The sequence below is a fragment of the Lepisosteus platostomus genome, chromosome 13, assembly GCF_059453375.1.
Source record: "Lepisosteus platostomus isolate fLepPlt1 chromosome 13, fLepPlt1.hap1, whole genome shotgun sequence".
Lineage (NCBI taxonomy): Eukaryota > Metazoa > Chordata > Actinopteri > Semionotiformes > Lepisosteidae > Lepisosteus > Lepisosteus platostomus.
Genome location: NC_142623.1, coordinates 34,850,399 through 34,877,673, shown reverse-complemented (window position 1 = coordinate 34,877,673; position 27,275 = coordinate 34,850,399). Strand labels below are relative to the sequence as shown.

General features: G+C 35.5%; 2 protein-coding genes across 2 annotated transcripts; both read right to left on the bottom strand.

The window, feature by feature from the left end:
* Positions 1 to 274: 274 nt before the first annotated feature.
* Positions 275 to 6,423, bottom strand: LOC148650482 (uncharacterized). Its single transcript, XM_088604318.1, has 9 exons — positions 6,307 to 6,423; positions 4,984 to 5,051; positions 4,553 to 4,675; positions 3,293 to 3,367; positions 3,059 to 3,184; positions 2,675 to 2,698; positions 1,713 to 1,967; positions 1,494 to 1,592; positions 275 to 916 (listed from the first exon to the last, which is right to left on the bottom strand). The coding sequence occupies exons 2-9, from the start codon at positions 5,033 to 5,035 to the stop codon at positions 867 to 869; spliced, it is 804 nt and encodes a 267-aa protein (XP_088460444.1). The 5' UTR covers positions 5,036 to 5,051; positions 6,307 to 6,423; the 3' UTR covers positions 275 to 866.
* Positions 5,892 to 27,263, bottom strand: LOC148650481 (uncharacterized). The gene is made up of 18 exons (XM_088604317.1): positions 27,115 to 27,263; positions 23,344 to 23,495; positions 21,516 to 21,694; positions 19,169 to 19,374; positions 18,234 to 18,371; positions 16,898 to 17,078; positions 16,219 to 16,309; positions 15,302 to 15,400; positions 14,503 to 14,593; positions 13,907 to 14,086; positions 13,426 to 13,567; positions 12,750 to 12,846; positions 12,569 to 12,663; positions 11,452 to 11,606; positions 9,149 to 9,332; positions 8,199 to 8,311; positions 7,440 to 7,533; positions 5,892 to 7,089 (listed from the first exon to the last, which is right to left on the bottom strand). Exons 2-18 carry the CDS (start codon positions 23,444 to 23,446, stop codon positions 7,024 to 7,026), a joined length of 2,214 nt encoding a protein of 737 aa, XP_088460443.1. The 5' UTR covers positions 23,447 to 23,495; positions 27,115 to 27,263; the 3' UTR covers positions 5,892 to 7,023.
* Positions 27,264 to 27,275: the final 12 nt, after the last annotated feature.

Below are 27,275 nucleotides of genomic sequence, written 5' to 3'. Positions count from 1 at the left end.
GTATTAATTAGTGCATATTTTCTACTGAAGTATAATTTAGGGGTAGGAACATAAAAACACTTACAAATGAGATGTGAAATTATGTCTTCTGTAACATTACTGGTTAGATTGTTCCACACACCCATAACTCTTTGCATACATAAGTGCTTCCTGTTCTCAGTTTTAAAGTTGCACCCAGTTTGGTACACTTTTAGAATTAGCAGGAAACAGATGCTGTCATCATTCTATTTTGCAAAAACAAATTTCTAAATAAGTAGTCTTAAGTACAAAAATAGAGGGGAAACAAAATATATCATTTTAATTTGTCAACAAAACAAAAATAATGAAATCAATAAGCAACATTTCACATGATTTCATTACATTTCCAGAGTCCATGTTTGAATTTCCAAGCAGTCTTCTGGTTTTCCATTTGCTGTATAATATATGTATATCTTGAAGATAAGATTATAATCAGGCCCCATATCAAGCAAATTCAAATATGTGATAAAAAGTAGCATTTAACTTCTAAACGGAAAATCAGGTAACATTTTAATGGAAGCTGTTTGTAAAGTCTTCCTTTCCTGTATTGAATAGCCTGGTATACCATATAGCATGAGTAATGACTTTGGTTCAACAACTGTACAGGCAATTCTTTTACAATAGAAATTGTGTTTTTGAAACACTTATTTTGCCTTTACCCAGTAAATGAAAAAAAAAAACATTGCCTTTTATAACAATAGTAGACTGCCCATTTTTTAAAGAGGCCCCCCACAAACATTACTGAACATTTCCTCCACAGTAGATCTAAAGATTGAGCTGCACCCAGAATTTTGCAAAAGGCCATTATAGGTCATACACTGTATAGAATGTTACAAAATTATAGAAATTTAAGTAGCGTTGGCGTAGATATGCATCTCATTTCTTTTTGTGTTTTGGGCTGTGAAGAAATACAACAGAAAATTAAAAGGTGAAGATGAAAATAAAAAAAGGTGTTAAGTACTGTATAATGTTACAGGCAGATACACAAATGTGTACTTGTTAATGCGAAAGCCAAAGTATTGGCACATGATCATGGATAGGTGATATTGTTTTTAAACATGGACATTAAAATTTTAAAATATGTTTTAAATGTCCATCCGATTGATCAATTGTCAGCTTGCGGCTGCATGGAGAAAAATAAGAGTGAGAGCACATTTTGAGGTGGGGGCATGCCACCTCTCATAGTTTTTTGGCATGCTGCAAGTGCCCAACAGCACAGTTGGCACCAGCTGGAGGAGTGCTGTGTGTCTCTCACTGGCATCACTGTAAGCCTGCACGCACCTGGCAAGTCATGGTTTTGGCAAACTACAGACAACTGTTTCTTGGTTTTCTAAAAGTCTGTAAATATTTAGTTCTGATATTACTAGTATACAGTAGGTCACATTTATCTGTGCACTGCTACAGTATACCTTATTAATGGTGCTACATTTAGAGGGACAGCTATTTCAAAGTAGAGCAGGAACACAAAACCTTACCTCTTGATTTTTTAAGTATGCATCTCATCATGACAGCCAAGCCAAAGACAAATATCCCAGCAGCCAAGCCACACAGAAGAAGTAGTATAAAACCATCACCTGGTTGTATAATCACAGACAAAACCATAAATAATAATAACATTATATTCTGTTTCTCTGTAAATATTATAGAACATGTTGAAAAATGTATTTAAAAAATATAAGTTAAGACATACTTACTTTTAACAGTAATATAAAGTTTATTTGAAGTCAGATTTAGACATGGTGTTTTCACAGTACAGTGGTACATTCCAGTGTAGTTTTGCAACACATTTCTTAATGTCAGATTACTTGAATTAGTAAGTTTCAAGAACTGGTCATCTTTGAACCAATAAAACAATTGAGTCACTTTAGGAACATAATTGGCACAGGACAATGTAAGGTCATTGCCTTCAGGAACTTCTGTGCTATTTGTTTTTATTTGAACAGTGTAAGCTGCAATCAGAGGTACAAAAAACACATAATAATTAGATCGATTACTTCTGTGATATGTGTACATTAAATAAAAAATTAAAGACAAATGGATTAAAATCAAGTTAAACATGCCTTCTGAGGGTGAAAATGTTCAGGAAATGGCTAACTAAAAATACAGAAAACGTGTGCTTAAACTAATTGATGAATTGTAGAATTGTGAGAGGGATGAGTAAAAGGCTTTAGTTTTACCTTTATAAAATTCAAAATACCGCGAGTCTGTGGAAAGCCATTTGTAATCAATCATTCTATAGATGAATACAGTATGCATTCAGGACAGAGCTTGAATGTATTTCCTGCCAATCACTACTCACTAGATATAGATACATTTCCAGCTTTTATTGCAAAAATACACCACCACCAACCCTATCATCACGGCCATTGCTGCAACCCAGTGGAACATTTCATAGAGGTTCTGACTGTATGTCCTTCAATACTTATTTTATAAACTCTCTCCTGTTACATACTAAAATATTTCATATTCTACAGTTATCTGTTATTTGACTTACAACTTAAATATTTTACAATAAGTTTCAGATAATTGCAGGCCAATTATATACTGCAGAGAAGTAATCTTTAGAAATATCCCTGTAATTTCTTAATTAGTATTATTTGGGTCCATATACAATAGAAAACATGTGTCTTAGGAATGAACACTGAGAAAAAAATACCTTTCAGGCAGTCCTTGAATATTACTGAAAAATGGAAGGAGAATATAGTTATAATACTGAAATATATTGACAATAAAAATGATATTGTTATAAAAGGCCTGATGTTAATAATAAATCTAACTTTAGAAGGATAAAAAATCTGAAAACCCAGCTGCTCAAACTGGGTCATTAATAAGCCAGGAAACAACTGAGTAATACTGTACATACTGTAGATTGAGAACTAGATAGATAAAACATAAGTTAAATTAATAGAACAAAGTACTTTTCCTGGTGTTTTAGAAGTATTGACTACAAAAATAAAGAAAATAATAAAACTTGTAAGAAAAAAATACCATACGAGAACAACTTTTTAATAAGGCATGCATTATCTGCTGAAGTGCTTACCACAAAACATGTGATCTGTAAAATTATTTTCCGAGAGGCTGGGTTGTGAAACTGCAGCATCACATGTACTGTTATCTGCTTTACAGAATACATTAGTAATGTTTTCCGCCAGGGATTTGCAGGCAGCTGGAGAAACCAAATATTAAATAAATATAACACAATACAATTAAGGAACTTGAAAACATTCCGTAATCTATGAAAATTTTAAAAAGTGTAAAAAACAACAGCACTTACAGGAAGTAATGCCGTCAGGAATGTTTAAAGACACGTTGACACAGCATTGATTTGTTGCCTTCGAATCAGTTTCAACTGTCAGGTATAGGAGAAAATAAAATAAAATATTCAAAACACACAATTTGCTGTCTTTTTTTTCTTTAACAATTTACGACAAACTCTTTTGATGAGATATATGATCATCGGTTCCTTGCATACTGTCACGCAGTGTTAATCAGGACCCTATGCAGACGATAGAATCCAGAAGGGAGTGTATCAAACACACGGGAAAGAAGACTAGGAGTGGGGCTGATAGAAGAACAAGGGGGCGTGTCGACAGTGCACTGGTGCTCGGGGGGGGCGTAGCCCATGCGACAGCCCAGCGGGAGTCCGTAAGGGAAATCCAGAGTTGGAGCTAAAGTCCAGAGCCGGGTCATCCATCCAAGACAGACAAGACAAAAGTTAAAAGCCGGAGCGGGATCCGGCGAAGGGTCGGGGGAATAAAAAGGTGTAACAGGGTCAGGTGCTCCAAGCACCAAGCTCCAAGCTGCAAGACCCAGATGACCAGGATGCCGTTGCGAAGCCTATGCCGTCGAGCCTCTCCTGGACCCACTGGTAGGAGGGCTTCCAGGCGTCCATCTTCCAATGTTGAGCCCAGAATGGTAGGAGCATCTGGCTTTTGTAGGGAGGGGCTGGATAGGAGTCAGGTGCAGGACAATCAAGCAAACAAGAAAGAGCCGGAGTGCCCTTAAGAGGAGGGACTTATGATCGTAACACATACTTTAAGTACTTAAAAATGAGTGGTCAGATATCAGAATACACTGATGAAAATCCATCATTACTCCATTATAAAACTCATAGATTAATTATCCAGATTCAATTCTGGTTGTAACACAATGAAATATAATTTATTGGGGATAATAATTAGGGCAGGTTGTTGTAAGGTATGAACTGAACTAGAGTGGCAAAGGGACCAGATAGATAATTGCTTGGACAAAATTCATCAAAGCATAACCTGATATAGGTAATAATAAATTCAAATTTGTTCCAAGGCCTTCCTAGTAGTAAGGAAGAAAATGAGGTGTTTACTAGAACAGAACTGAGAGTTAACTGCTCAGATTAAAAAGGAGTTGAACACCACTGTCAATATTTTAGAGATGCAGAATAATAGTCTTTTTGCTTTTAGTTTTAAACAGGATCAGTAATTTCCTTCAGAGAGAATGAAGAATCTTTAATCGTTTCAGATTCCAGGAACTATCATCTAAAGATAGGCAAGCTTACCAAGATGGATAGACCATCCAATACTCTGTTGGTAAAAATTTTTAATAGACGGTATGCAGCAGTTGCTGTTTACATTGCACTGTTTGCAGAGATTTAATTGATCAATGATGTCCATTTGGATACCTAGGGCAAAAAAATCACAAACATAAAATATTTCACACAGGTTAAGTTCATATTTTAAAATACAGCCTTCAAATGTGATATTGTATAAACTGCTTTCTGCAGGAACAGAAACTTTTGAAAATCAGCCCTCATGAATTCTCAAGGAAAATGTATATTATGTACATATTCTGTATGTCCACCATATGTGGTGCCTAATTGGTAAATGTCTTGATTTATGTGGGATTTGGACCTCTACACTGCAAACACAGTAATAATAGCATTTAAAAATAAAAATATATAAAAGAGAAAAACGGTGACAAACCACTTACTAGAAATAAAAATCAAAACCAGCATACAAGGAAGAAGTCCACAGGGTTTCATTTTCAAAGTATAGAAGCTGCAATAAAAAAAAACAGCATTTATACAGTACTCTTTTAAAAACCAATCAGTGGAAGCAGGATGAAATTTTTAGATATTACTGTATATTTCATTGTGTTGTTAACCCTGCACTGCGCCTTCCATTAGCTTTTGAACCAAATAAAAAAATAAACTGTATGCCATGTATGTCTCTTAAAATATATATTTAAAACTGAATCTGGTCTCAAAGTGTCTCAGTGGGGAGATATACAGTGATGTGGAAAAGAAAGTAATCTCCCCCTATGATCCTATGGTTTTGCATATTAAAACAGATCAGACCTTCATCTAGTCATCACCAAGTCCTTACAGTACTAATTACTTGAAATAAACTGAGTTTATCAGTTTCTTACATCACCTGGGAGGAATTCTGGCCCGTTCCTACTTACAAAACTACTTCAGCTCAGTGATTTTTAAGGGGCATTCATTCATAAACTGCTCTCTTGATTTCCCACCACAGCATTTCAATGGTGTTGAGGTGTGGACTTTGACCTGGGCATTCCATAATCCTGATTCTTTTCTGTTTCAGCTATTCAGTTGTAGATTTACTGGTGTGTTTTTGATCATTGTCCCGTTAGCTGATCCATTTTTGGCTAAGCTTTAGCTGTTGGACAGATGGTCTCAAAATACCTCTAGAATGTGCTGGTATAGAGCAGACTCAATGATTGTAAAGCTTTCAGGTCCTGTGGCTGCAAAGCAGCCACATAAATACAAAGATTTATATAAATACAACCATATTAATATTGATTCAGATCTTTACCTCAAATGGGTAAAGTGTAAACTGTAGTAAAGTCGGGAAAGAAAATCATTGTAAACAAGAACATACATTACCCAATTTCAGATTTAATTATACATTTACAGGGGGTATAATCCATTAAGCATTAAGTAAATTTGCATTTTGTTTCACTTGAAAAAATAAAGTTTCCACAAGTTGTAAACATGAAATACAGTAAGCATTAACCAACATTATCATTTATACATTGTCAGAAAAGCCATTTTATATTTACAGTAGTAATAGATAAATGATAGCAGTACATGCATTGGTTCTCAAATCAAGACAAAGGAAAAACATCTAAAAGATGAAGTGAGACAGTTACTGTACATAGTTTGAAGACAGAATTCATTATATGCTTCAAATAGATTTCCTACTGAAAAATTATGTTAAAAATATTTCTAAAGGCAGAAAAAATGTTTCAAAATGTAGTTATAATAATTTTAAAAGGAAATGTTGTTCTTACCTAATTTCTTTAACCTTCTCTGCTTAACATTTGGCTTCTGTGAAAGAGCAATGCCTATTGAGTGCAGTGAATTACTGCTCTCAAAGAGCAGATCATGACTTGTGCAATGACTTTTGCATGATTTTCTCTCTAAAAATGTAGAGAGATAATAATGCAAATACTTAATATTATGGACAGTGCATAGTAACATTCATACACTCCATGATGCAAATCAGTTTTTTTCCTTTAGGTATAGTCTAACTAAGATCACTTTGTTTAGTTTTTTTTTATGTTACGTCACAAAATCCACTTTGAAACTCACTGCCATGTGTGATTTTTTGGGAGGGTGAAGGGGATATACAGTACTAAGTTTTAAGATTTGAAAAACCAGTGAGTTCAAGCAATTCCAGTTCAGTGAATGGAATGACCTGTGACATTTAAGAAAATGTCTTCCAAAGGAAATTTTGAATTGCAAACGCTTAATTAGGACACATTTTATGGGTTTTTTATGGGTTTATTTTTACTTTTCTTTTTTGATGAGTGCCTTCTATCTCAAGTCTGGGGAAGCTAGATCACCGCTATCCTTGTGTTTGATATCTGAAATTAACATCACAAATATGGCCATAAGGGTAAAATAAAGCTCACAAAATCAAAAGGGTTAAAATGCCATTTAACGTATACAATTCTGAATAATTCAAGTAATTGAAGAAGGTGCTTGCTGCTTTGTTTAAATGCACTTCAAGGAGGAGACTTGCTGTAGGTGTTCCATATCTGTATTGTTTTGTCTGAAGAGCCTGTGATGTACTAAAGAACAGAAGATAAAATATAATAAGTGTATTGTCTGACTCTTCCTAGATATAAGCAAGAAGATAATTGTTTACATTCACTTTGTGAATTAAGAACAACCATACATACTAGGACTTATACTGCTCAATACAAAGCAAATGTATTTGATCTTTAAGACACTTAAAGCATACCTTTAATAAGTGTCATCTCTGCATCACATTAATAAGGATTTGACTGAACTACTGAAATAGAAATCACAATATGTAGAAAGGTTATGAATTCTAAAGTTTAACCAGTATTTGAAAACCACATTGAAGTGTTTATCCTAATAGGTATTCTAATGTTGGCATCTTTAGTTGTTAATTCACCTGATTCCTTTCTGGGATATGTAAAACAGCACAAATGGTATCTGTGTGCCCATGACGAGACTGCACTTGTAAACATGAATCCAGGTCATACACCCTGAAAAGAAAAAAAGTAAAATTACTACATTAAAAAATAATACGAGCTGAACAAAAATTAAAGATTAAAATTAATATTACAACTGCGTAAGGCTTATTCCTTTTATTTAGTTCTAGTCTCACTTGGGGAGGAGAAATTATCTCAGAACGGCTGTTTATACTGAATGAGAATTTTCACTACTGAAAGTCTTTGTACTGAGTCTTTGCTTAGGATCTGAAAGATCCTAAAAGATTCTTACATCCCTGATGAAGACTCCACAGCCGAAATGTTGTCTTTTCTTTTCCTTTCCGTTTTTTCAATAAACCTTTACCTCTTCCTTTGCAGCTTATGCATACTGATGCAGCTATCTGCTTCAACTTCCATATATATATTTATTCTTTCATTTTACCAGGTAAATTATTTGCAAACAATTTATGATTTACAATAATGATGACCTGTAGACAAATTTTAAGTGTAATACCCCGTTTAAGGCTACATACAACAGCATCATCCAAATTCAATGTCTCTATCTCAGAGATTTGTGAGTTAAAATGATTGTGCTCCATATACAGCTGTTCAACATCTTAAAGAAGGTTTAGAGAAGATCCTCTAGCAACAGTGAAAACTCCGACTCCAGTCACTACAGAGCACCTTTTTTTATATATCAGGTGTAGCCTATAAGGTACCTTAACACGTTTAGTACTCCAGCCAAGATACAGCCATTGAAATGGTCAAAGGCAAGGCAGCCTACAGCTCCATTTGTGAATAAGATGTTTTCACATTGCATGCCATTTTCACTCTGAAAGAAAAAAACACTCTGAAAGATCCCAATAACTATGGTTAAATATTTAAAGTGTCTTTAAGTTAAAGTTCTGTTATACACATAATTTTCATCTTACATGTTGCAGATGCAACACAAATAGGAAGTCTAGTTCTTGATTATGATTTTTTTTCCTATCTGCGGAATATGTTGTTAATAACAGATCATGAAACTCCTTAATCTTAGCTAGGATACATTAATACTGTCTGTGTATTTGCCCTTGTGCTGAAATGGAAACTTTGTTGAACTAAAGAGAGTGGGAATCAAATTCAAACAAATTAGCTTGGAGAACAATTGCTCTGCATGTTTTTGTAATGCTATGTGTTGAACTGTGGTATAACAGATGACTTTCCACACAGAACAATGGCAGTTCTGTGTAAAGAAAGTTCTGTGACAGGTGAATGGATTAATTCAGTCATATTTTGAAATAATCATACCATAACTTTGGAGAATCAAGTCCTTTAACTGCTTGATTTCAGAAGGGAGTGTTAGTGCCAAAATATTATTGATATTACTGGCACAGCATAAAATGCTTTCAATGTCATCTGGGTTTTCAGAAATTGAATAAGACCTATACTGTGAATCTGCCATGTAGTTTAAAATGAAATTAGAGTGAAAATATATGTTCATCTTTTACAGTAACTGAAGGAAAAGCTATTGGAGTAAAATGATCTAAAAGGGAAAAAACACTTCACTCATCAACTTGTATACCTATTGTGAGACTGACATACTGTATGCACTCAGTAATTCTGACCAGTTCTCAAACACATTTGCTTTTCTTCTGTATCTATAGAGTTGCAACATCCCATCTCGTACCCATATACGTATGGTGCTGTCCTCTGAGCCGCTGATCCACTGACTTCGACTGTGGTGCCATATGACAGCAGTGACATCACTCTCGTGCCCCCGCATCACATTGATTAGCTTCATCTCTCTGCCCATAGGGCTGAACTGGCGCAAGTAGATAAGCCCATCGCTGGAGGAGTAAGCAAACTCATTCCTGAAAAATTCAAGGAACAATGAAGGGGCAGTACAGGTATTTGCTTTAACATCTTAATGAGTTTCATGATTTAAGACTTTTTCGACAAGCTTATTATCTTATTAGCATTTCTTTTCCCGCAGTATGGAAAAATAATGACTTATTCACTCTTAGTCATCCTGCATGCTCTTTGTCATCTTGCATGATCAGGGTGCCCACAATGATACATTTCAGTATTTTTAGTTAGAAATTTGCATTCCATGGTTTATTTAAATGTATTTTTTAAATCTGATTATTTTTCTGAATTATAATCATATATTTAATTAAAGTAGGTAGCTGTGTCAGCAGGAAGGCTGAAGAAGGCTCCACAGCTGAAACGGTGTGTTTCTTTTCTTCTTTTCAGATTGGAATAAACCATTACATTTTCCTTATTAAATTAAATTCTTCAAACTGTGTAATATATCCACTAAACAATTGTCTAAGTGGAGAGCTTTCCAGAATTATTTATGTTAAAAATGAACAACACAGTGCAATTACAAAAATCATTAACAGTGATATTAAAACAGGTGAGCATCCAGGCAACTTTGTAAATATATATGGTATGTTAATACTGTATACAGTATATTAAAAAATGTTTCATATCAGCTTTAGATGAGGTCTATAATACATTATTGTGATAACCACAGAAATTCAGAAATTCCTCCATGTCTTTTCTGTGAAGATGTGGGGGCATGTGATTCCAGTATTTAACAACCGTGTTAGTCAAATATTTCAGGCTAGTGCACATTTCCTGCATTTTTATAAAGTAATTAGCTGAGGGGAATTTCCAGCTCCTCATCACAAGGAGATTGCTGAGAGCTCCATTGCTATCCTTCCTGTTTGTGGAAGCATTGATAATACACTAAACCCCCTAGGACTTTCAGAGAAAAAAAAAACAATACAGCCTTTTTTAAAACCTTACTTTATTGTGTTGTCATAAAGGGTGCTAATATACATATTCAAAGGCATTATGTAAATAGAGACCAGGGACTAGACATATTTTTCCTGATATGTCTTTACGTGTTACCAGAAAACGGTGAAAGTTATCAATTTTATGATAAACAAAAAGGAAGACAAAACTAATGCAAGCACAGCATATTCTTAAAAGACACCCTCTTAATATATCTCTTGAAGTAAAAAAATCAAGTGACTTACTGTACTTTATAAGTGAACGTTAAAGACAAAAGGAGGCTATACACCCATTTTAGATCATTGAATAAGGATTCATTTTAAGACATGCATTTTCTTTCAAGACATGTTTCATTAAACTTTTTCTTGAATAATCCTGGTGAAATTCCACCTGTTGCAATCTGCAACATACATGTAATTTATTATGTTTATTTCATCTCCTTGGAAATTTCATTTCCATTTATGCACCCTGATCCCTAACAGCTCAGCATGTTATTGTCATTTTGAACAGAGTCCAGATCAAGTCTTTTCAGCTTTTCACTAAGCTAATCATGACAGACTACAGTAAAAACAAAACATTTCTATAAAGAAGTGCAGCTGTTTTCCACTTTTTAGCAGTACACTTGATCCTTATTTCTTTTGTTATTTATTTTTTTCACTGCTCAGCACTGCTTTAAAATTATTTGGTGAGTGGTCTCTTGGATCCTAACATTCTAGATTTTGTGCAACACTGATATGAGGTTTGTCAAAGAACTAACATATTAAACAATGCAAAACACATTTCTCCATTTTCTTTACATTCAGTCATACTAGAAAAACTTATATTTAATAATAATAATAATAATAATAATAATAATAATAATAATAATAATAACATCAATTTATTAACCCTTTACAATTTCTTGCATTAGGAATTTGTCCTTTCGCATACCCCAGCTTGCTCTCCAGGAGACACACAGATACAGAGATTTAACACTTGTACAAAGATTCTTGGTGAATTTTAATCTATTTAGAAATTATCTTCCCAATGGAAGAGAGAAGGAAACCAGGGGGCAGAACCACATTTAATTTAATTAACTTGTTGTAAACTTCATTAATGAAAAGAAAATAAATGACAATGCAACAGTTCAGATTAGGCCTTAACTATAATTGTTTGCTGTTTTCAAAACAAAACAAAAGTGATATACTGTACCTCTTTGGGGAATAGGCCAGGTCTAAAATGGCTCCATCACATGCCACCTCCTTAAACTCATGCCAGTTCTCTAAGTCAGCATTGCTGAAGGTGTCCTGGAGAACACCTTTCTTTAAATCCCAGACACAGAGTCTTCTGTCCCAGCCTCCGCTGATCTGCCAGGAGATTAACTTTAGTGTGAAAGGCAGGGAAATCAGAGTTACACCAACAGTGTTCCTGTTATGCTGCAGCTCCTGAAATAACAGATCCTTGGTCTGTGACAGGCCGACTCTAAGTGCAGGATTTCAGAGAAGAAAAAACGTGGGTGTTAGCTGCAGTGGAGAGGCTGGAGATCAGGCCCTTAGTGAGTGTGAAAAAATCTGGCAATGGAAAATGCTGGGGGGCAGAAGCTTTGGAGGTGACAACGATTCGAAAGAAGCAAGAAAAACAATTCACGTCAGAAGAGAATACAGAAAGGATGACGTGACCCTGGTCATCCGGTGCCTAAAGATTTAGAAAGTGGAAAGAGCATAAAGTGAAAGCGAAAGCAAGCACTGTTAGCTCTAGGTCAATGTCAGAGCACTGAATAAGTGGTGGAAAACAAATTTAATATCCTGCTGAATTGCCTGATTGATTGTAAAATAACCATCTGATTGAAAGACAGGAAGTCTTTGAGAAATGCATCCCGACCACATTCGCAGGGGTCAGAAGGAGGCTGAGAGTTCCGGTTTCCCAGGGTAATGTTGGGAAGCGAGCTGCCCCAGCCCCAGTTCCTACTGCTACAATTGCATTCCTAGAATTGCTCTACTATAAATGCTACCACTATCGTAATAATGAAAATCAACCCAATTCAAATGTCAGACAGAAATCATACCCAACTGTAGTTTAAAAATATATTAGGTTATTGGATCATATGATCCAAATCGTTTTTGTAGTGCCAATCTGTAAACCAATTCTTTCAGTGCAGCTTTCTGAACCAGCATAAGATAAAGAGTACATATACTATGACTATTTAATGATTATGAACTTTGCAAATGTAGTTTTATGTGCTTAATTTTATTTGGACCAAATATCCCCTTTTGCACTTTCTTTGGGAAACAGAATTAATCATGTAATACTTATTCAAAATCAGTCTTACCAAGAATACAGTGTTATAAGGACTTCCTTTGCCAACCACTGCAAGTGCAGAGACAGACTGAGAGTGTCCAAGCAAAACCTTCTTACAGCTAAATCCTGCAACAATCATAGGGAAAAAATGGTCTTACTATCACATACTGCATAGAGATGCCCACCAGACCACCCACAATGGTCATTCTTGCCTGAGACTCGGTTAGTTGCAGCATCAGGATTATCCTCCTCCCCTGAAGAGTCTTTGCTCTGTGACTCACTGGCTTGGTCCAGCAGGAAATGGAACTTCTGTGAAGAGAGCAGACACAGTAAGAAAGGAAAGAGATAGCAGCACACTTCCCACTAAACCTAGGGTAGTTATGAACTCCAAGTATAATTTCTGCATTGTTTTTGTGTCAGTATTTTAAACTATGAGTTTCTGAAGCTAACTGTCTTTAAAACCCATACTTAAATATGTTTTGCATCTCACATTGAAAGCAAAGCAGTTATCAATTTTTAAGCAAATTCATATTTTAAAAGCACATAAACTGCACCTCCCATCCTTCTCTAACCACTTCTTCCAATTCAGGTTGCAGGGGAGCAGCAAGTAATGAGCGCAACCCAGGGTACATTTTCAACATCAAAATGTAGTTATTGAATTTTACTTCCTTGCATCATCATTATTCACTATGTTTCTTTCTCACTACTGACAAGTGGTGGCATAATGCAAATGTAATATTATATAAAAAAGCCAGTTGGGGACTTTCAAGTAAAAATAAACATTGTTGGCATGATGATAAGTTTCATAATGGTGTGCTCATCCACTGTTGCTGAATCAAAATCTTATCATAAGATCTTATCACAAGGAGAAGAAAAGCAAATTCATGCCTTTCTTGTTTCTGGGCAGACACTGGACTGATTTGGCATCAGCTTGACAATGCTGGAGAGGGAGTCATCAAAGCCCCAGAGATAAACTCTACCATTCTCAGAGGACAGAGCAAGCAGATCCAACTCTTCAACAAACACACTCCTTTAATAAAGCAAAAACAAATGAGTGACTGACAGACAACTTCATTTGTGGAGTACTGCAACAAAACAGCAAAATACAAATTGTTGGAACAGCAGGTCTTATGGTTTTTATCTCAATCATTTGTGATAAGTAATTGCAAAACGAAAGACCAAATATAAAATATATATGAAGTACCAATATATTAAATTGATTGAAAAAAAATAAATTTAGGTATGACACAACAGCTGATATGTTTGAACTGTATTTCAAACTGTATAAACAGTAGGGTTATATTTTATACTGTACGTATTAGGTTCTAATTATCAGTACTTCTGTTTTAAAGAAGAGTTACCAAAGAACCTTGTAAAACTTGATGGCTCATTCTGCTTGTCTTGAACCATGGTGCCATCTGATGATTTGCTTCTCCTCAATTTTGCTCCAGGACTTTTTTCACCAGCATTTGTATTCTTCTTCGGTTTTAAACTGTGTGACTGGCTTCTAGCTTTCTGGACGTGTTCACATATCTTGAAGGACTCTTTACTGAAATAAAATGGAGAAGCAGCTTGATTTGGAAATGATGGGAACTTTTAAACTGAAGCATAACGGCAGGTTCTGTGTCAAAAGGTCCGATAGTAGCAATGACATGATGCATTGAGAAGTTTATCTACAGAATTATGTTTCTTTTGAAAATTATAATATTTCTTGATAGTATCGTATCGTTTATACACAGGGTTCACCCATAAAACCCAAAGTAAATAAACATAACATTAACATTTAGCATTAAACAATTTTACATTAATTTTACATGATTGATTATTTATTTGAATTATAAACTCCACAAAAAGCCATAAAAACCTTAACTATGCTTTGATAGTAGTTTCTAAAATTGTGCTTAGCACTGATGCAAATGAGTGGAATAATTGTCTCACAGCATTCAATACGTGTTCATTAATAACCTGTAAATATAATTAGAGGAATTCATCCTTTCCCATTTTGTCACACTCCCATCACTGTGGCCACTGAAGAGCAGAATGGGCTTTTTCATTGCTGTATAAATTAATAAAAAAAGAGTGTTTATGTAAAAATAATTAGAAATAGAAACTGAAAAAAGTATTATTAATGTTTAGTATCTGCAGGCTTTACATTTCAACAGATTAAACATGTTTGCATATATTGAGGTCAAGATAATCAACTACATCAGATTTAAGAAGATATTTAGAAACCTCTTCTGGTTAAAGGCATATTCAAATACAAGTATGTGAATATTTTTTTTTATCATTTGAAGATCTTCTAAAATGAATGTGCCCTCTAATGAAATTACCAAGCCTTTCTTCTGAGGGTTAATTTAACTTATGAGCAATAATTAGCATTTTACTCTGATTATGTTTTCGAGATTAAACCACTGGTTGTGAAGCTTTCCTTTTTATTTTTGAATATAATAACATCATAAAAATTAAACACGAAAGCAAAGTGATATCCACTCAGGTTATTAAAATGTTTGTTATAGAATGTCATCATTGTATTGGCCCCATTGCATAAAAGAAAGTATTACTGCAAGAAAGAAATGTTTTTTTTTCTTCTATCCATGTTCATTCATGACTTTCGGAGTATTTTGATTTCTTTTGAGGCCTCTGAAGTGTTAAGAACAATTCTTAACTTAATCGAGATGCAGCAGTGCTGTTCATCTGTGGATTTCTTTAGTTTTTTGTTTCATAATCAGCAGGCATGACATATTTAGACTTGGCAAATACTTACTGTAAGCCAGACAATCCACAGACTGTCTGTTCTGAAGGACAGTGGTGCTCCTGGCTTTTTTCCATTTCCATACTATCACATGGTTGTGGCCTGCAGTGCCTAAGAAACACAGGATATTGTTAGAGCTTAGAATGTACACAATCCAGCTCACCAAGAACAGGATTGTAGAACTGGTGGACCAGTGGACTAACAACTGCCCATGTACCTAATGTGGACTCATATTTAATCATGAAATGCAGTGATTGCTGTTAGTACTACATAATACACAACATACTAACTCTAAAACTAGTACATACAATTTAGGATATTATAACACAGTGATAAATTACATTGATATTAGTTAATCACCTACTCTCGTGGCTTGACAGACAAGATGATGATAGCTCAAATGCCATGTACCGTGTACCCATACCTATACTTATACCCTGGTCTGCATTTTATGTAGGGCCCACATAATGTTTTATTCAATAAGGTCTCTCGACTGACGAACTATATAGGGAGAAAATGACACTGCTGCTGTGTCTTAAATCTCTGCCTCTTCAAAAGTGTTTCTTCCTCTTCTACAGTATCTCTGTCTCTGTACGTTCACTGTCTACTTTTTGAAATGGCTGCTTTCATCAAGAAAGTGAAACCTGCTTGTCATATGAATCATCTATCCCCAGCCCCTCCATCTTCTTGTGTGCCTTTAACAATTTGTTTAGTTCAAAAACATTTTTATTTCAATATAAAATAGCATTAAAATATCCTCTATTTGTTCAGCACAGCAGCTCAAGTTTTTATTTGATATAGTATACTCTATACATTGACTTTCCACACTGGTTAGATCAGTTTGTGGAGATGATTTTGTTTGCTTTCCTAGCAAGACACCAAATATTAAAAGTTTCTCCTTATGGGATGGCATACAGTAATTCCCTTACCAACAACAGAGTTATTTTCTGCTAAGTATAAAAGTCGTTCAAGCCTGGGCCCAGTTTCTATCTTTTGGAATGTATCAATAAAATCAGATGCCTTAAGCACAAGAGAAAAAGAGAACAGGTTTAATTATTAGCTGAACTTTAAAAGGCATACTGTAGACACTTATAAATAATAGATTTTAATTGTTAAGTGCACGTTATGAATTGAGTTTTGTTCCATAAACTTTTTTGAAACAAGCTAATAAATGAGAAAAATAACTACCAGAAGCTGTAGAAACATTTTCTACCTGGAAAGTGGCAGAAGATAATTGTATTTACTGTAGATTTATATTACCAAATTACCTCTCTCAATCATTAACATTATCAATCATTCAAACATTCTCGATATCTCAATCAAATGTTTTGTAAATAATTACAATAAATGCCTTAAACTAGATTTTGCTCTTTATACAGTATGTATGTAATTCATAAATGCAATTGGAACCCAATTGATGTTTTTGCCTTTTTTACTTGGGTTACATAGAAGCAAGATGTGGGGAAGGTAATCTATGCAGCTTTATGAATGCAGGCCAGAAAATCATAATGCTTGTGTTTTGTTACGTGAAACTAGACAAAAATGACTGACAACTTTATCATCATCTTGCAATGTCTGTTTCTTTTCTGTTCTTATTTTTCCACTTACAATCTCTCCAGATTTGGGTTCCAGCAGGGTGGCGAATGGTGACCTACAGGCTATCCACACAAGGTCAACGCAGGATGCGTAACACAGCCCTGTGATCACTCCAGAGAAGCTCAGCTTCTGAATGAGCTGCCCGTCCTGGGACCATATACACACAGCATTGTCAAAGGAACCTGTCAGCAGGCTGAAGTGCACAGTGAAGCACAGCATTTAGGAGAGGCCTTTCTAGAGGGAGCAAAACTTTCATTTGACATAGACAGTAAAATTTGTAAGAATATTTCAAGAAGGTAAGGCATGTGAGATTTATATAACTAGATGTGCAGTTTAGGAGACTTTAACAGGGCAGTGGTAGAGGTGAAGAGAGCTTGCATGGTTGAGGCTAATGAGCAATATGAAAGGGTTAATAGGTTAATAAAGTAATTAGTGAGATTGGTGCAAATGTGTGCACATACAGTAGGTTAAGTGCACACATTTGCACATGCAGCTACATTGCTCTGTTCCTAAGCGCATGTTTTGAATATCTCTCTCGTTACTTTATTATTACTATCACCATTGTTTATACTACTACTTATATTATTATTAACATTACTAATAGAATATTTGATCATATTAAAATTAGTAATATTTGCATTATTACCATTACTACAGCCCAGCAGCTACTGTACTGTATATCACCCTGCAGCTCTCAACTGGCTACTCACTAAAGGTAAGCGGGGTTGAGCCTGGTCAGTACCTGGATGGGAGACCTCCTGGGAAGCTATGGTTGTCTTTCGGATGAGACGTTAAACCGAGGTCCTGACTCTCAGTGGTCAATAAAGATGCCTGGGCAGTTCTCGATGAGAGTAGGGAGTTATCCTGGTGTCCGGGCCACATTTTCCCCCTCAGCCTTTTTCCATGGCCTCCGAATTGTCCCCATGTATGATTGGCTTGCACTCGCCCTACGATGGACTGGCGCCCCGTCCAGGGTGTACCCTGCCTTGCGATCGTTGCCGGGTAGGCTCCGGCTCCCCATGACACCGTATGGTATAAAGTAGTTTGGCAAATGACACGACTATTACTATAACTAAGCTCCCCTTGCCACTACTTCTGCCCTGTTACAGAGACATACTATCATCACACACCTGAAGAAGGCTCCACGGCCGAAACGTTGTGTTCTCTTTCTTTTTTTTTTCAGCATGGAATAAACCTATTACTTGTTCCTTTGCATACTATCATGTCAAGTACATCAAAGTATAGCAAATGTATTTCTACATTTGTGCTTATGTGAAATGCATAAAGTAAAACTCTGGCCTTCTGAAATCAACCTGTGTGTTTCTCCTCTGTGTTGAGTATCTCTCACCGCGTGTTCTCGCTCTCCTTTACCAGCAGCAAAGCTGTGATGCCAGCCTCATGGGCGCTGGAGTTACACTGCACTGCTGTCAGCCCGTTCGCTTTGGGGTAGGAGCTGGTGTCAAAGACGATAAACCTTCTGTCATAGCTGCCGAAACAGAATGGGGGGTTGGTGGTTTCAATCAGCGGCTTCCAGATGGAAATGTTCTTGGATCATTATGCAAGGCTGTGTTCTGCCTAGACAAAGCCACCTCACTCAGAGGAATGTGAAAATCTTTTCAATGCTAATTGTGTTCACTGAAAGCACCAGGCAGATGGTAGGGTTTGTTGGTGTCATGGAGTCACAACAAACAAGTGATCTCCTGCACACCAATAAAAACCTGCATAACCCTTTCAAATGAACTTTTTACAGTATACTATACTATGGTTTCAGCATTTATCTGTTTTGATTCTCATTTTTGTTAATGAAAAAAGTGATACTTGTGTCTCAGAGGGATGTACAGTACAGTATATACAGTACAGTATGTATTTTCATCCATTCATTCTGGGATCAGTACCTTTACAAAAAAGTCAAAATCAAGTACTCTCCAGAAGCCAGTGGCATACCTGTAGCACTTTGTGCTGCTTTTTCATGAAGTTAACATTAAAGCCCTAAGCAACATTAGTATCCAGATTCCAGATTCCATCAAAGCTAATGAAGTCCTCATAGTGGAAATACCATTGTTTTTTCATATTTAAGTCCTGTACTTTGAGACAATAATATCAATGATATTTTTAATGCAAAGTAAATATTTCTTGCTCATCTCTTTCTTGTCCCATTTTGTTTTCTCCTTTCTTTTTTTCAAAATAACATTTTTTTTATTAACATATCCCAGTGATAAAGAAGTGCAGCATCAGTCTATAGGGTTATATAACTCAACTGGACATCCATATCCTTGTACATACCCGCCTGTGTAAATCTGAGCATCATGGCACACTATGCAGGACACGATATCCTTGTGTCTGCGGTCAGTGGAGCTCTCTGACATCCTAATGATATGGCCAGAAGTCCTGTTCTCATCCAAAGGGTAGACAACGATCCTACTCTTAAAACCACACACCAGCTGATGTCGACGGAGATTAATAGCCATGGAGAAAACAGGCCTGCCCATCTAAAGGAAGTGTAGACCTTTGTCAGATTGAAGTGCAACAGATACACATGGGAAAACAGGAATAGTTAACAACAGTATCTCGGACACTGCAGGACTCTGCAGCTTCATTGGGAAAAAACAATGTTTCTAAATACTTTGATGATTACGTTGATGAAACTAAGACAAAATCAGGGTTTAAAACTGTTTAAAGCTAAATAGTCATTGTGCAATAAGTATATCTGCTCATCTGCTGCATAGTTTCCTGAGACATTCTCAACAGCTCAGAAGTGAAGTATACTTGTATTATCCTCTTCCTCCTCCTCATCTTAAAAAAGTAATAATGAACATACTGGAGCACTACGTGGAATTGTAGGACAATAACGCATTCCCTGCCCAAAACAAAGACATGTGCTCTCATCCTACCTTCAGCTCAGGTGGGTAAAGAAACAAAGAAAAAAATCAAATGTTTTTAATAAACCTATAAATTGATTTTGATTCTAAATTATTACAAGTTTACATTCTCTGTGGTATATTTATAATCAGATTTCTACTGTACTCATCAAATGGGTAATTTATTTACATAAAACCAGGACAAGAAACAGCAACACGAGTGAGTAAAAGATCTCAAATGGTTTAGCCTGGAACAGAGTTCTTGTCTTGTTTGTAACTTTCATATATTGTCACTTTCTAAGTAGTGTACAGTGAAAACAGTGAATAGCTGGCAAGACACATTTTCTGTGAATCTTGATTTTCTTGCAATACTGAAGAAATTATCTTACATACATTAGCCACTTGATGGCAGCATCTGCTTTTGTGCTTTGGTAAACTGACGAAAAAAAGTTATGCCTAAGTGATAAATAAATAGACATCTAATTACTGCTGATGTCTGATCAATGTTTGGAGTTGTACACATTGTTCCTGGATTTAGATAGTAAAATAGACCAATTCCAGACTTAACTATGTCTGCTATGAGCAGACTTTACAGTAATATTATCTCTATCTAAAGGAAACTGTGAGAGAATAGTAAGGCTTAACATTAAAAATAGTATTATATTAATCATAGGTCCTGAAATATTAATCTAATTTTTCTCTGGGACTCACTAAAAGCAAAGGTACAAGATCAAATACTTATAGATTTTTCTGTCCTGTTACAATAACAAGTAACTATTTAAAATGCATGCCATTTTAAAGTTTTCAGGCACTTTTTCTTCAGCACCCATGTTAAATCTAATCTGTTCAGGAAATCTATTTTTTTTAATAGCTGCTATAAAAGAGTGATAGTGTTTAATTCCTTCCACCAAGCTCGGAAATAAAATAACAAATCTAACATATAAAATCTTGCCCTTTGTACAATAAACAGACAAAAGAGCCAGATTCAACAGGAAACAGATCTTGTGCAGAATTTTACACATAGGGCACATGTGTATTGCCTGTCATTTTGATTGCAGTATGTCTAAAACCTTTGATTAAAGTTATGTCTTGAATGTTAGAATGGCAACTGACAAAATAACTTAAGATGTCAAGAAATAATTGTGCCATCAGTGGAAAACACACATAGATTAACTTTAATATATTTACTTATTTTTCAGTTCTATTTTGTGTGGTATCTAATGCTTAAATATCAGCTCTTCTGATCTGAAATTATTCATTTCTGTATTTTTGTTATCTAGCATTGTAGTCCTATAAGCTACAATTCCGATAATATTAATCCTCCCAAGCTGTTGCTATACTGTTTTTTCCAAGACAGAGGAGTTGGTCCTGCTTTGCCACTCCTCTGAGCCTTGGCTGTATATTAGCCCTCCCCAGTGAGCTTCCCACTGCACTGAGGAAGAGCTCCAACAAAACAACCAGTCATTTAGAAAGATGGTAGTACAATAATCATTTATATGCAATGTGAGAGAGACTTAAATGATTATCTTATCTGATTTTGTCAATCTTGGAAATAAATATATTTTTTTAGAGAATTATTTTTTTTTGTTTTACTGCTAGAGATACATGTTCATACCAGGCTCAAAAAGCAATATACTGTAACGCACTGAAGGAAGAAAGAAAAGGATTGTATTTGGTATCACATTGTGTTCGACAACCAATTTCTTTAAACAAATCGGCACTGGTACTTTTTGTGTCATAAAGTGAGTTGGAAAGTGATATCCTGTTCCTACCTCTATCTTGTCATATATGGTGGCACCTGTGGTCCATGCAAGTACAGTTCCATCATTTGATGCAGAAAGGAGGAGCTTTGCTTCTTCCCAGTATAGGAAACTGGTGACCATTCCAGAATGCTTGGCAGCTTTGATGGATAGTTTTCCACTTTCTATATCCCACCATTTAATAACTCCATCTCAACAGAAAGACACAAAACCCAATATCAGATTAGATATGACTCTTAATTCATTGCCAGCAAATATGTTATGGAAGCAGTATATAGCTCTAAAGAATGGGAAAGTGTTCTTGCTCTGTATGTTCACACTGCAAACCAGCCCAGCACAAGGTGAAACTCTTGATGGACCAGACCATTCAGAGCTTTTAGAGCTGAGCAAGTACATTTTCTTATTTTTGCCTTTGTCTTCCTCTGCAATTATTTTCCAGCTATTCTTTAACACCTCATGAAAGGGGAACTGCAACACTAATTTTATTTTTATCAGTGCATTTCAAGCCACAATAAAAAATAAAAATATAAAATGCTCTCAACTCTGAGTTTGTTTTTTTTTCTTCTTTTTCTATCCCACCTCCACCCTTCCAACTTTGGAGGACTTCTCTATTCTTATTTTTTTCTTCTTTCTCTTTTTCTCACTCTATTTTTTTTCTTTTCTTTTTTTTTATTTGACAAAAATATAAAAACTTACTTTCACAAAAAAATAATTAAAACACAACAAGAAAAAAAAATTAATTCAAAAACTTCCTACTGATATTCTTAACATCCAATGCCATTCAAATATCTCTCTAATGGGCCCCAAACATTCTTATACTCATTAAGTTACCCCTGTAAATTATATGAAATCTTTTCAAATTTAACTTGTGATACAGCCTCTTTAATCCATTCTTTGCACGCCAGTCCTGTACTGTCCACCGATTTTAGCAATATTATTTTTTTAGCAATAATACAGAGAGTCAAGAAAGTATTTTTATATTGAATTGCTGCTTTACCTTTGATAAATCACCAAGGATACATATAATGGGAGTAAGTGGAATTGAGGTATTTAGGTACCTGAGTGCTTTCCCCGCTGTGGAGGTCCAGAATGACTTTATGTGCTGACAATACCATAATAACCATAAGTGCAATAGTGATCCTTTATGTGTGTTATATTTTGAACACATTCCTGTATTATGCCACTTCATCTTTTTAATTTTTTCTGGGGTATAATAAAGTCTATTTAAAATGGTATACTGAAGCAGTTTGTATTATTAAACAGCTTTCTTGTATTATCTGAATATTTATTTTTCATAAGTCCTGTTTGATCCTGATGAATGATTATTGGTAGCAGCTTACCTAACTGATTAGCAAGTATTTTAGCTAGAATTTTATTGTCCATATTCATTATGCTAATGGGGCGGTAACTACTGCACAATGATGGATCTTTACCCTTCTTATATACAAGGGTTATTAAAAACTCCCTAAATGATAGTGAAGTCATATCTGTTAACCAAATATTATTAAATGTTTGCAGTCAGATTGGATTAAGTATGGGCTGAAATATCTGGTAGAACTCAGCTGTATAACCATTGGGTCCAGGTGATTTATTGTGTGAAAAGGAGGCAATTGCTTCTTTAACTTCTTTAAGTTACTGATATGGTGCTAGCAGCTTTGCTGTATAAATATAAAAATACATTTTCTTCCTTGAACTGTAAGGCTAAGAGTTAACGTCTAAATCTTTTGCATGCATTCATGGAAAATACAAATGTACCATCATGAACCATAATATTTAGACAACAGGGAACATCACTGATAAACTGCCATGGTGCTTTGACACTGTGGACCACATCCCTTACCAGCACAGCCGGTGATGACCTCTCTCCTTGAGGGGTGGTACCCCAGAGCTGTGATGGGGCGACAGGCACCATCCCTGATCGACAGTTGTTTCTGCATGGACATCACTGATGAGATGTTATGAGGTGTTCACACTAGGATCTATCCTCAGGTACTAGAATTCAGATAGGAATAACAATGACAGTGACACTACTGATCTATCTCTGCTGCCACTACCAAACATAATAATAAAATTGTAAAATTGGCATTTTCACATTATTAACCACACACAGATAAAGAAGCCTATCCTGCACGCAGAAAGAAAATACAAATTTAAAATGCAAGTGTGTAGACTTATAGTTTTATATAGTTATTATTTAGCATATTTCAAAATGGAAATGCAATATATTGTCCTTCTGATGTTCCCCAAATTAATTGAAGTCTGCCAATTTGTTTCCACTGTAATTGTTGTCAACTTCTCCTTCCTCTTAAGTAAGAAACAAACAACAGTAAGAAAGTTCCTGACACCTGTAATTATTCTCCTTAATATCTTGTTTGGTTATGCTTTCCAGGAAAACCTAAATGGTGTCTGAATTAGATACTGTACATTCAAATGTCTGGATTATTTGTACAAGACAGGTAGATAGCTACGAAACCTGTAAGAGGTTAAACGTTATGGTCTTCACAGTGATGCAATCTCTTGTTTTTTTTTTAAACTAGTCGTCCATTCAAGCTACTTTTTAAGTTTCCTAGTCTGAAAATATTATCCCCCCTAAGGTAGACACAGAGTGGAAACAAGGCGGGTAATTTAATATTATATTATTACTGCAGTGGCTTTATTCGGTAAACATTACACTTGCCATGTTGCCCCTAACAACCACAACACCATTTATTTTGATTACTTCTTTAACAGCTTGAACAGAAGGAGTGTAAATGAAGTTTTTGGTGGGTGGAATAACTGCTAGAAGAAAAATGCTGTACTCCACTGACTAACACTGTTCGTTTCTCAGCAATGCAAAGTATAACAAAGCACTCAGCACCTTACAAGAGTCTTTTGTTATTCTCTTTAGTAATTATAAACTGCTTGAAAATTATAAACATCACAGCTCATCTCAACCAGTCATCTTTCAAGTGGAGTGGACATTGCTGAACACCAAAGCAACTGTTGCTTTTTTTTTCCTCTCTTAAAGAGTTCATGCAAAAAAAAAAATCAAAACAGTTTCACGCTGATCAGCAGTACTGTCAAAAATTCTGTTTAATGATGAAAAAATGTTTTTGTACAAAACAAATTGGAACCTTGTCATCCTGTTAGTAACCACAGTTGCATGAGGCTCCACTTAGCAATCAAATACCACAAAGTGGATCAATGGACAGCGTCCCCCCCAGGGCACACAGGCTGAGAATGGATGGCTGAATGGGTCGATGAATGGTGGAATCTAAGGATTCAAATGATAGGCCCGTGTCCACATCGTGGGCTTGTACATTGGTCCTTGTTGCTATAAGTATGATTTTAGATATTTGTCAGGCCGACTTGACAGCCCATGACTCACTGGTGCTGTCTGTTGTAACACAGCTAACTATAAAAACACAAGGATGTGGGTTTCTGGCCACAAGAAAAACACAAGCATGACTAATGAAGCTTTTTAAACTTTGTAAGGGTTATGTGTAATGCAAATAATAATAATAATGCTATCCATTTGTAAATGGTTTCTTTTTTAATATGATAATGATTTTAGATATGTAATTGAATATTCTTTTAATTTATAAGAGGAAATAAAACTTTCCATTATAATATTTTCATACAAATTATTTTTGCTTCATAAACAGGTTTCAGAGAACAAATGTATTTCAATATTAATAATACTTTAATGCTTAAATCCTTTAGCCAGGGTATTATAATTATGTTATACATTATACATCATATTCATCTGAGAGTCAATTGTTAGCACGCAAACTCAAGAACATACTATATGTTCTATGAATCGTTTCCTGAGACTGGCATTTTTTAGATGACTTTTTAGCAGTATGTTTCTACTGTTCAATTTATACCTTTAATGTGGCTGATTACTGAACATTTCATGCTGGTGTTGATGATGACAGTATTTTGTGATCTGTAGGCGTGGTGTTGAAACTCTTCTAAAAAGGAACATTTGCAAGACCAACTTCACAACAATCAAGTGACATCTAAATTCTCAAAGCTGTTTGTGTGAATCTATAGCCATGTCACTAGGGCAAGATCATAGATCTAATTCCAGAGCAGCAAAGTTTAAAATAATTGTTTTTTGTTAACTAAGGCCCCTTTAATATGCTGATGATACAGCAAACGTTCTTCACCAAGTGCTCCTATTTATTGTGGATTGCAGACTTTAGCACCATGCATGAAAAGCAAGATATTAACTGAAGTTTAGGAGGAATAATGACAAGTCAATCTCACACAGCTACTGTATACCAGCTACACCAAACTAGCTACTGTACATAAACTGAATGTTCGGATGCCTCCCTTTGCATTTGTCTCAAGCATCCTCCTCCAACCCATTTCCATCTTGCTACTACCACTTGGTTCTATTAGTTTGAATGGGGTTCGAGCCTCGTCATCCTACGGCCTGGAGGCTACCCAGTAACCAAGCAGGTTAAGCCAAACTTATCTCATCAGTTTTCTAAGCATTCAGAAGCATTCAATTCTTAGATGTTGTTGTCCATAATGAAACCCTGTTAAGGTCAGTTTATCATATTACATGTACTGTAGGCTCATTGTCACCATGTAAGCTGCAATGCTGGAGACACAGGTTGTTACCCTGTACATGCTGTCTGTTTGTTTCCCTGGTGTTCTCGATTACAGTGGCATTTCTGGGCTGACCAGAACTATACTTGAACTCTGTTGTGAAAGTCTGTCAATGGTATTTGCTCCTGGTCTTCAGCATTCACTCTCTCTTTTTTCATTCTTCTTAGCACACCCATTGTTCAAATTAAACAAATCAAAATGTCATGTTTCCTTACTTGATAACCTTCATAACCTGGTATAATGCAAAACAGTCAGCATGTTTATGTACAAGGCTAAGCATTCTACCATCCAATTAAAACACAGTTTCAATATACCATATTATTTTCTAATTGTCTCTTATTGTTACTTAATTAACAGGTTCCTCATTTTGTTTGTCCACTACATTAAATGTTTATAATTTAATACATAAATATATTTTAGAAATCTTTAACCTTCGAGTCTTTGCCCTTCACCAATTCATTAATATGAGGCAAAAGGGCAGACAAGACTTCATAATGAATCTCTATCTTAATTGGATCTTATCTAAAGTTAAATGGGTACTTGGTATAATAATAATAATTCCTTGCATTTACTGCAAAGAGCACTTTTCATTCCAAAAGATCCCAGAGAGATTAATGCAGTATATAGGAGGGAACTCACATCATCACTAGTGAAGAGCAACACCCACAACTGCACATTATTTTACACATGAAACATTACAGCTTTACAGGAAAGACAGGAATATAGAACAAATATGTTTATTGAACAATTTTTAAATAAAAAAAAACATACATAAACTGGCAAAGGCTTAGAGGCAAGGAGCACCATTGATAGACTGAACTGAACCTTATTGCTTTATAGATCACACCAGGCAGATTGCTACAGTAATTGTCTTAAAATAACTTTGCCAGTCCTTTACCTCTCAATACAGCAGACACTACTGGTAAGGTAAGACAGCAGTAACAGCTCTTTTTTTTAAATGCTGTGTAATATTAACAGAGGAGCAAATATTGTAGCACAGCTTCAGCCTCACCCAGCCAATAAGCAGAGCAATCAAGCCTGAGTCCGGGTCTCCATCTGTCAGTGTCATCCCATTCCGTTCCTGATGATTAACTCACAAGACGAAATGCACACAGTCAACTTTTCCTGTCTCTCCTTTTAGTCACTGCACTGCTTCTCTCCATTCATTTGTTG

What these genes read in the sequence shown, in the direction of transcription:
- LOC148650482 (XM_088604318.1), bottom strand. Translation starts at nt 5,035, where the DNA reads ATGAAACCCTGTGGACTTCTTCCTTGTATGCTGGTTTTGATTTTTATT. An exon ending in GGTTTTGATTTTTATTTCTA is followed by an intron (nt 4,676 to 4,983) that starts GTAAGTGGTTTG and finishes TTTTTGCCCTAG; the next exon opens with GTATCCAAATGGACATCATT. An exon ending in ATTCAAGGACTGCCTGAAAG is followed by an intron (nt 1,968 to 2,674) that starts GTATTTTTTTCT and finishes CTCTGATTGCAG; the next exon opens with CTTACACTGTTCAAATAAAA.
- LOC148650481 (XM_088604317.1), bottom strand. Translation starts at nt 23,446, where the DNA reads ATGTCCATGCAGAAACAACTGTCGATCAGGGATGGTGCCTGTCGCCCC. An exon ending in GCTCAGATTTACACAGGCGG is followed by an intron (nt 18,372 to 19,168) that starts GTATGTACAAGG and finishes CTGTTTCGGCAG; the next exon opens with CTATGACAGAAGGTTTATCG. An exon ending in ACAGCACCATACGTATATGG is followed by an intron (nt 8,312 to 9,148) that starts GTACGAGATGGG and finishes TTTTTCTTTCAG; the next exon opens with AGTGAAAATGGCATGCAATG.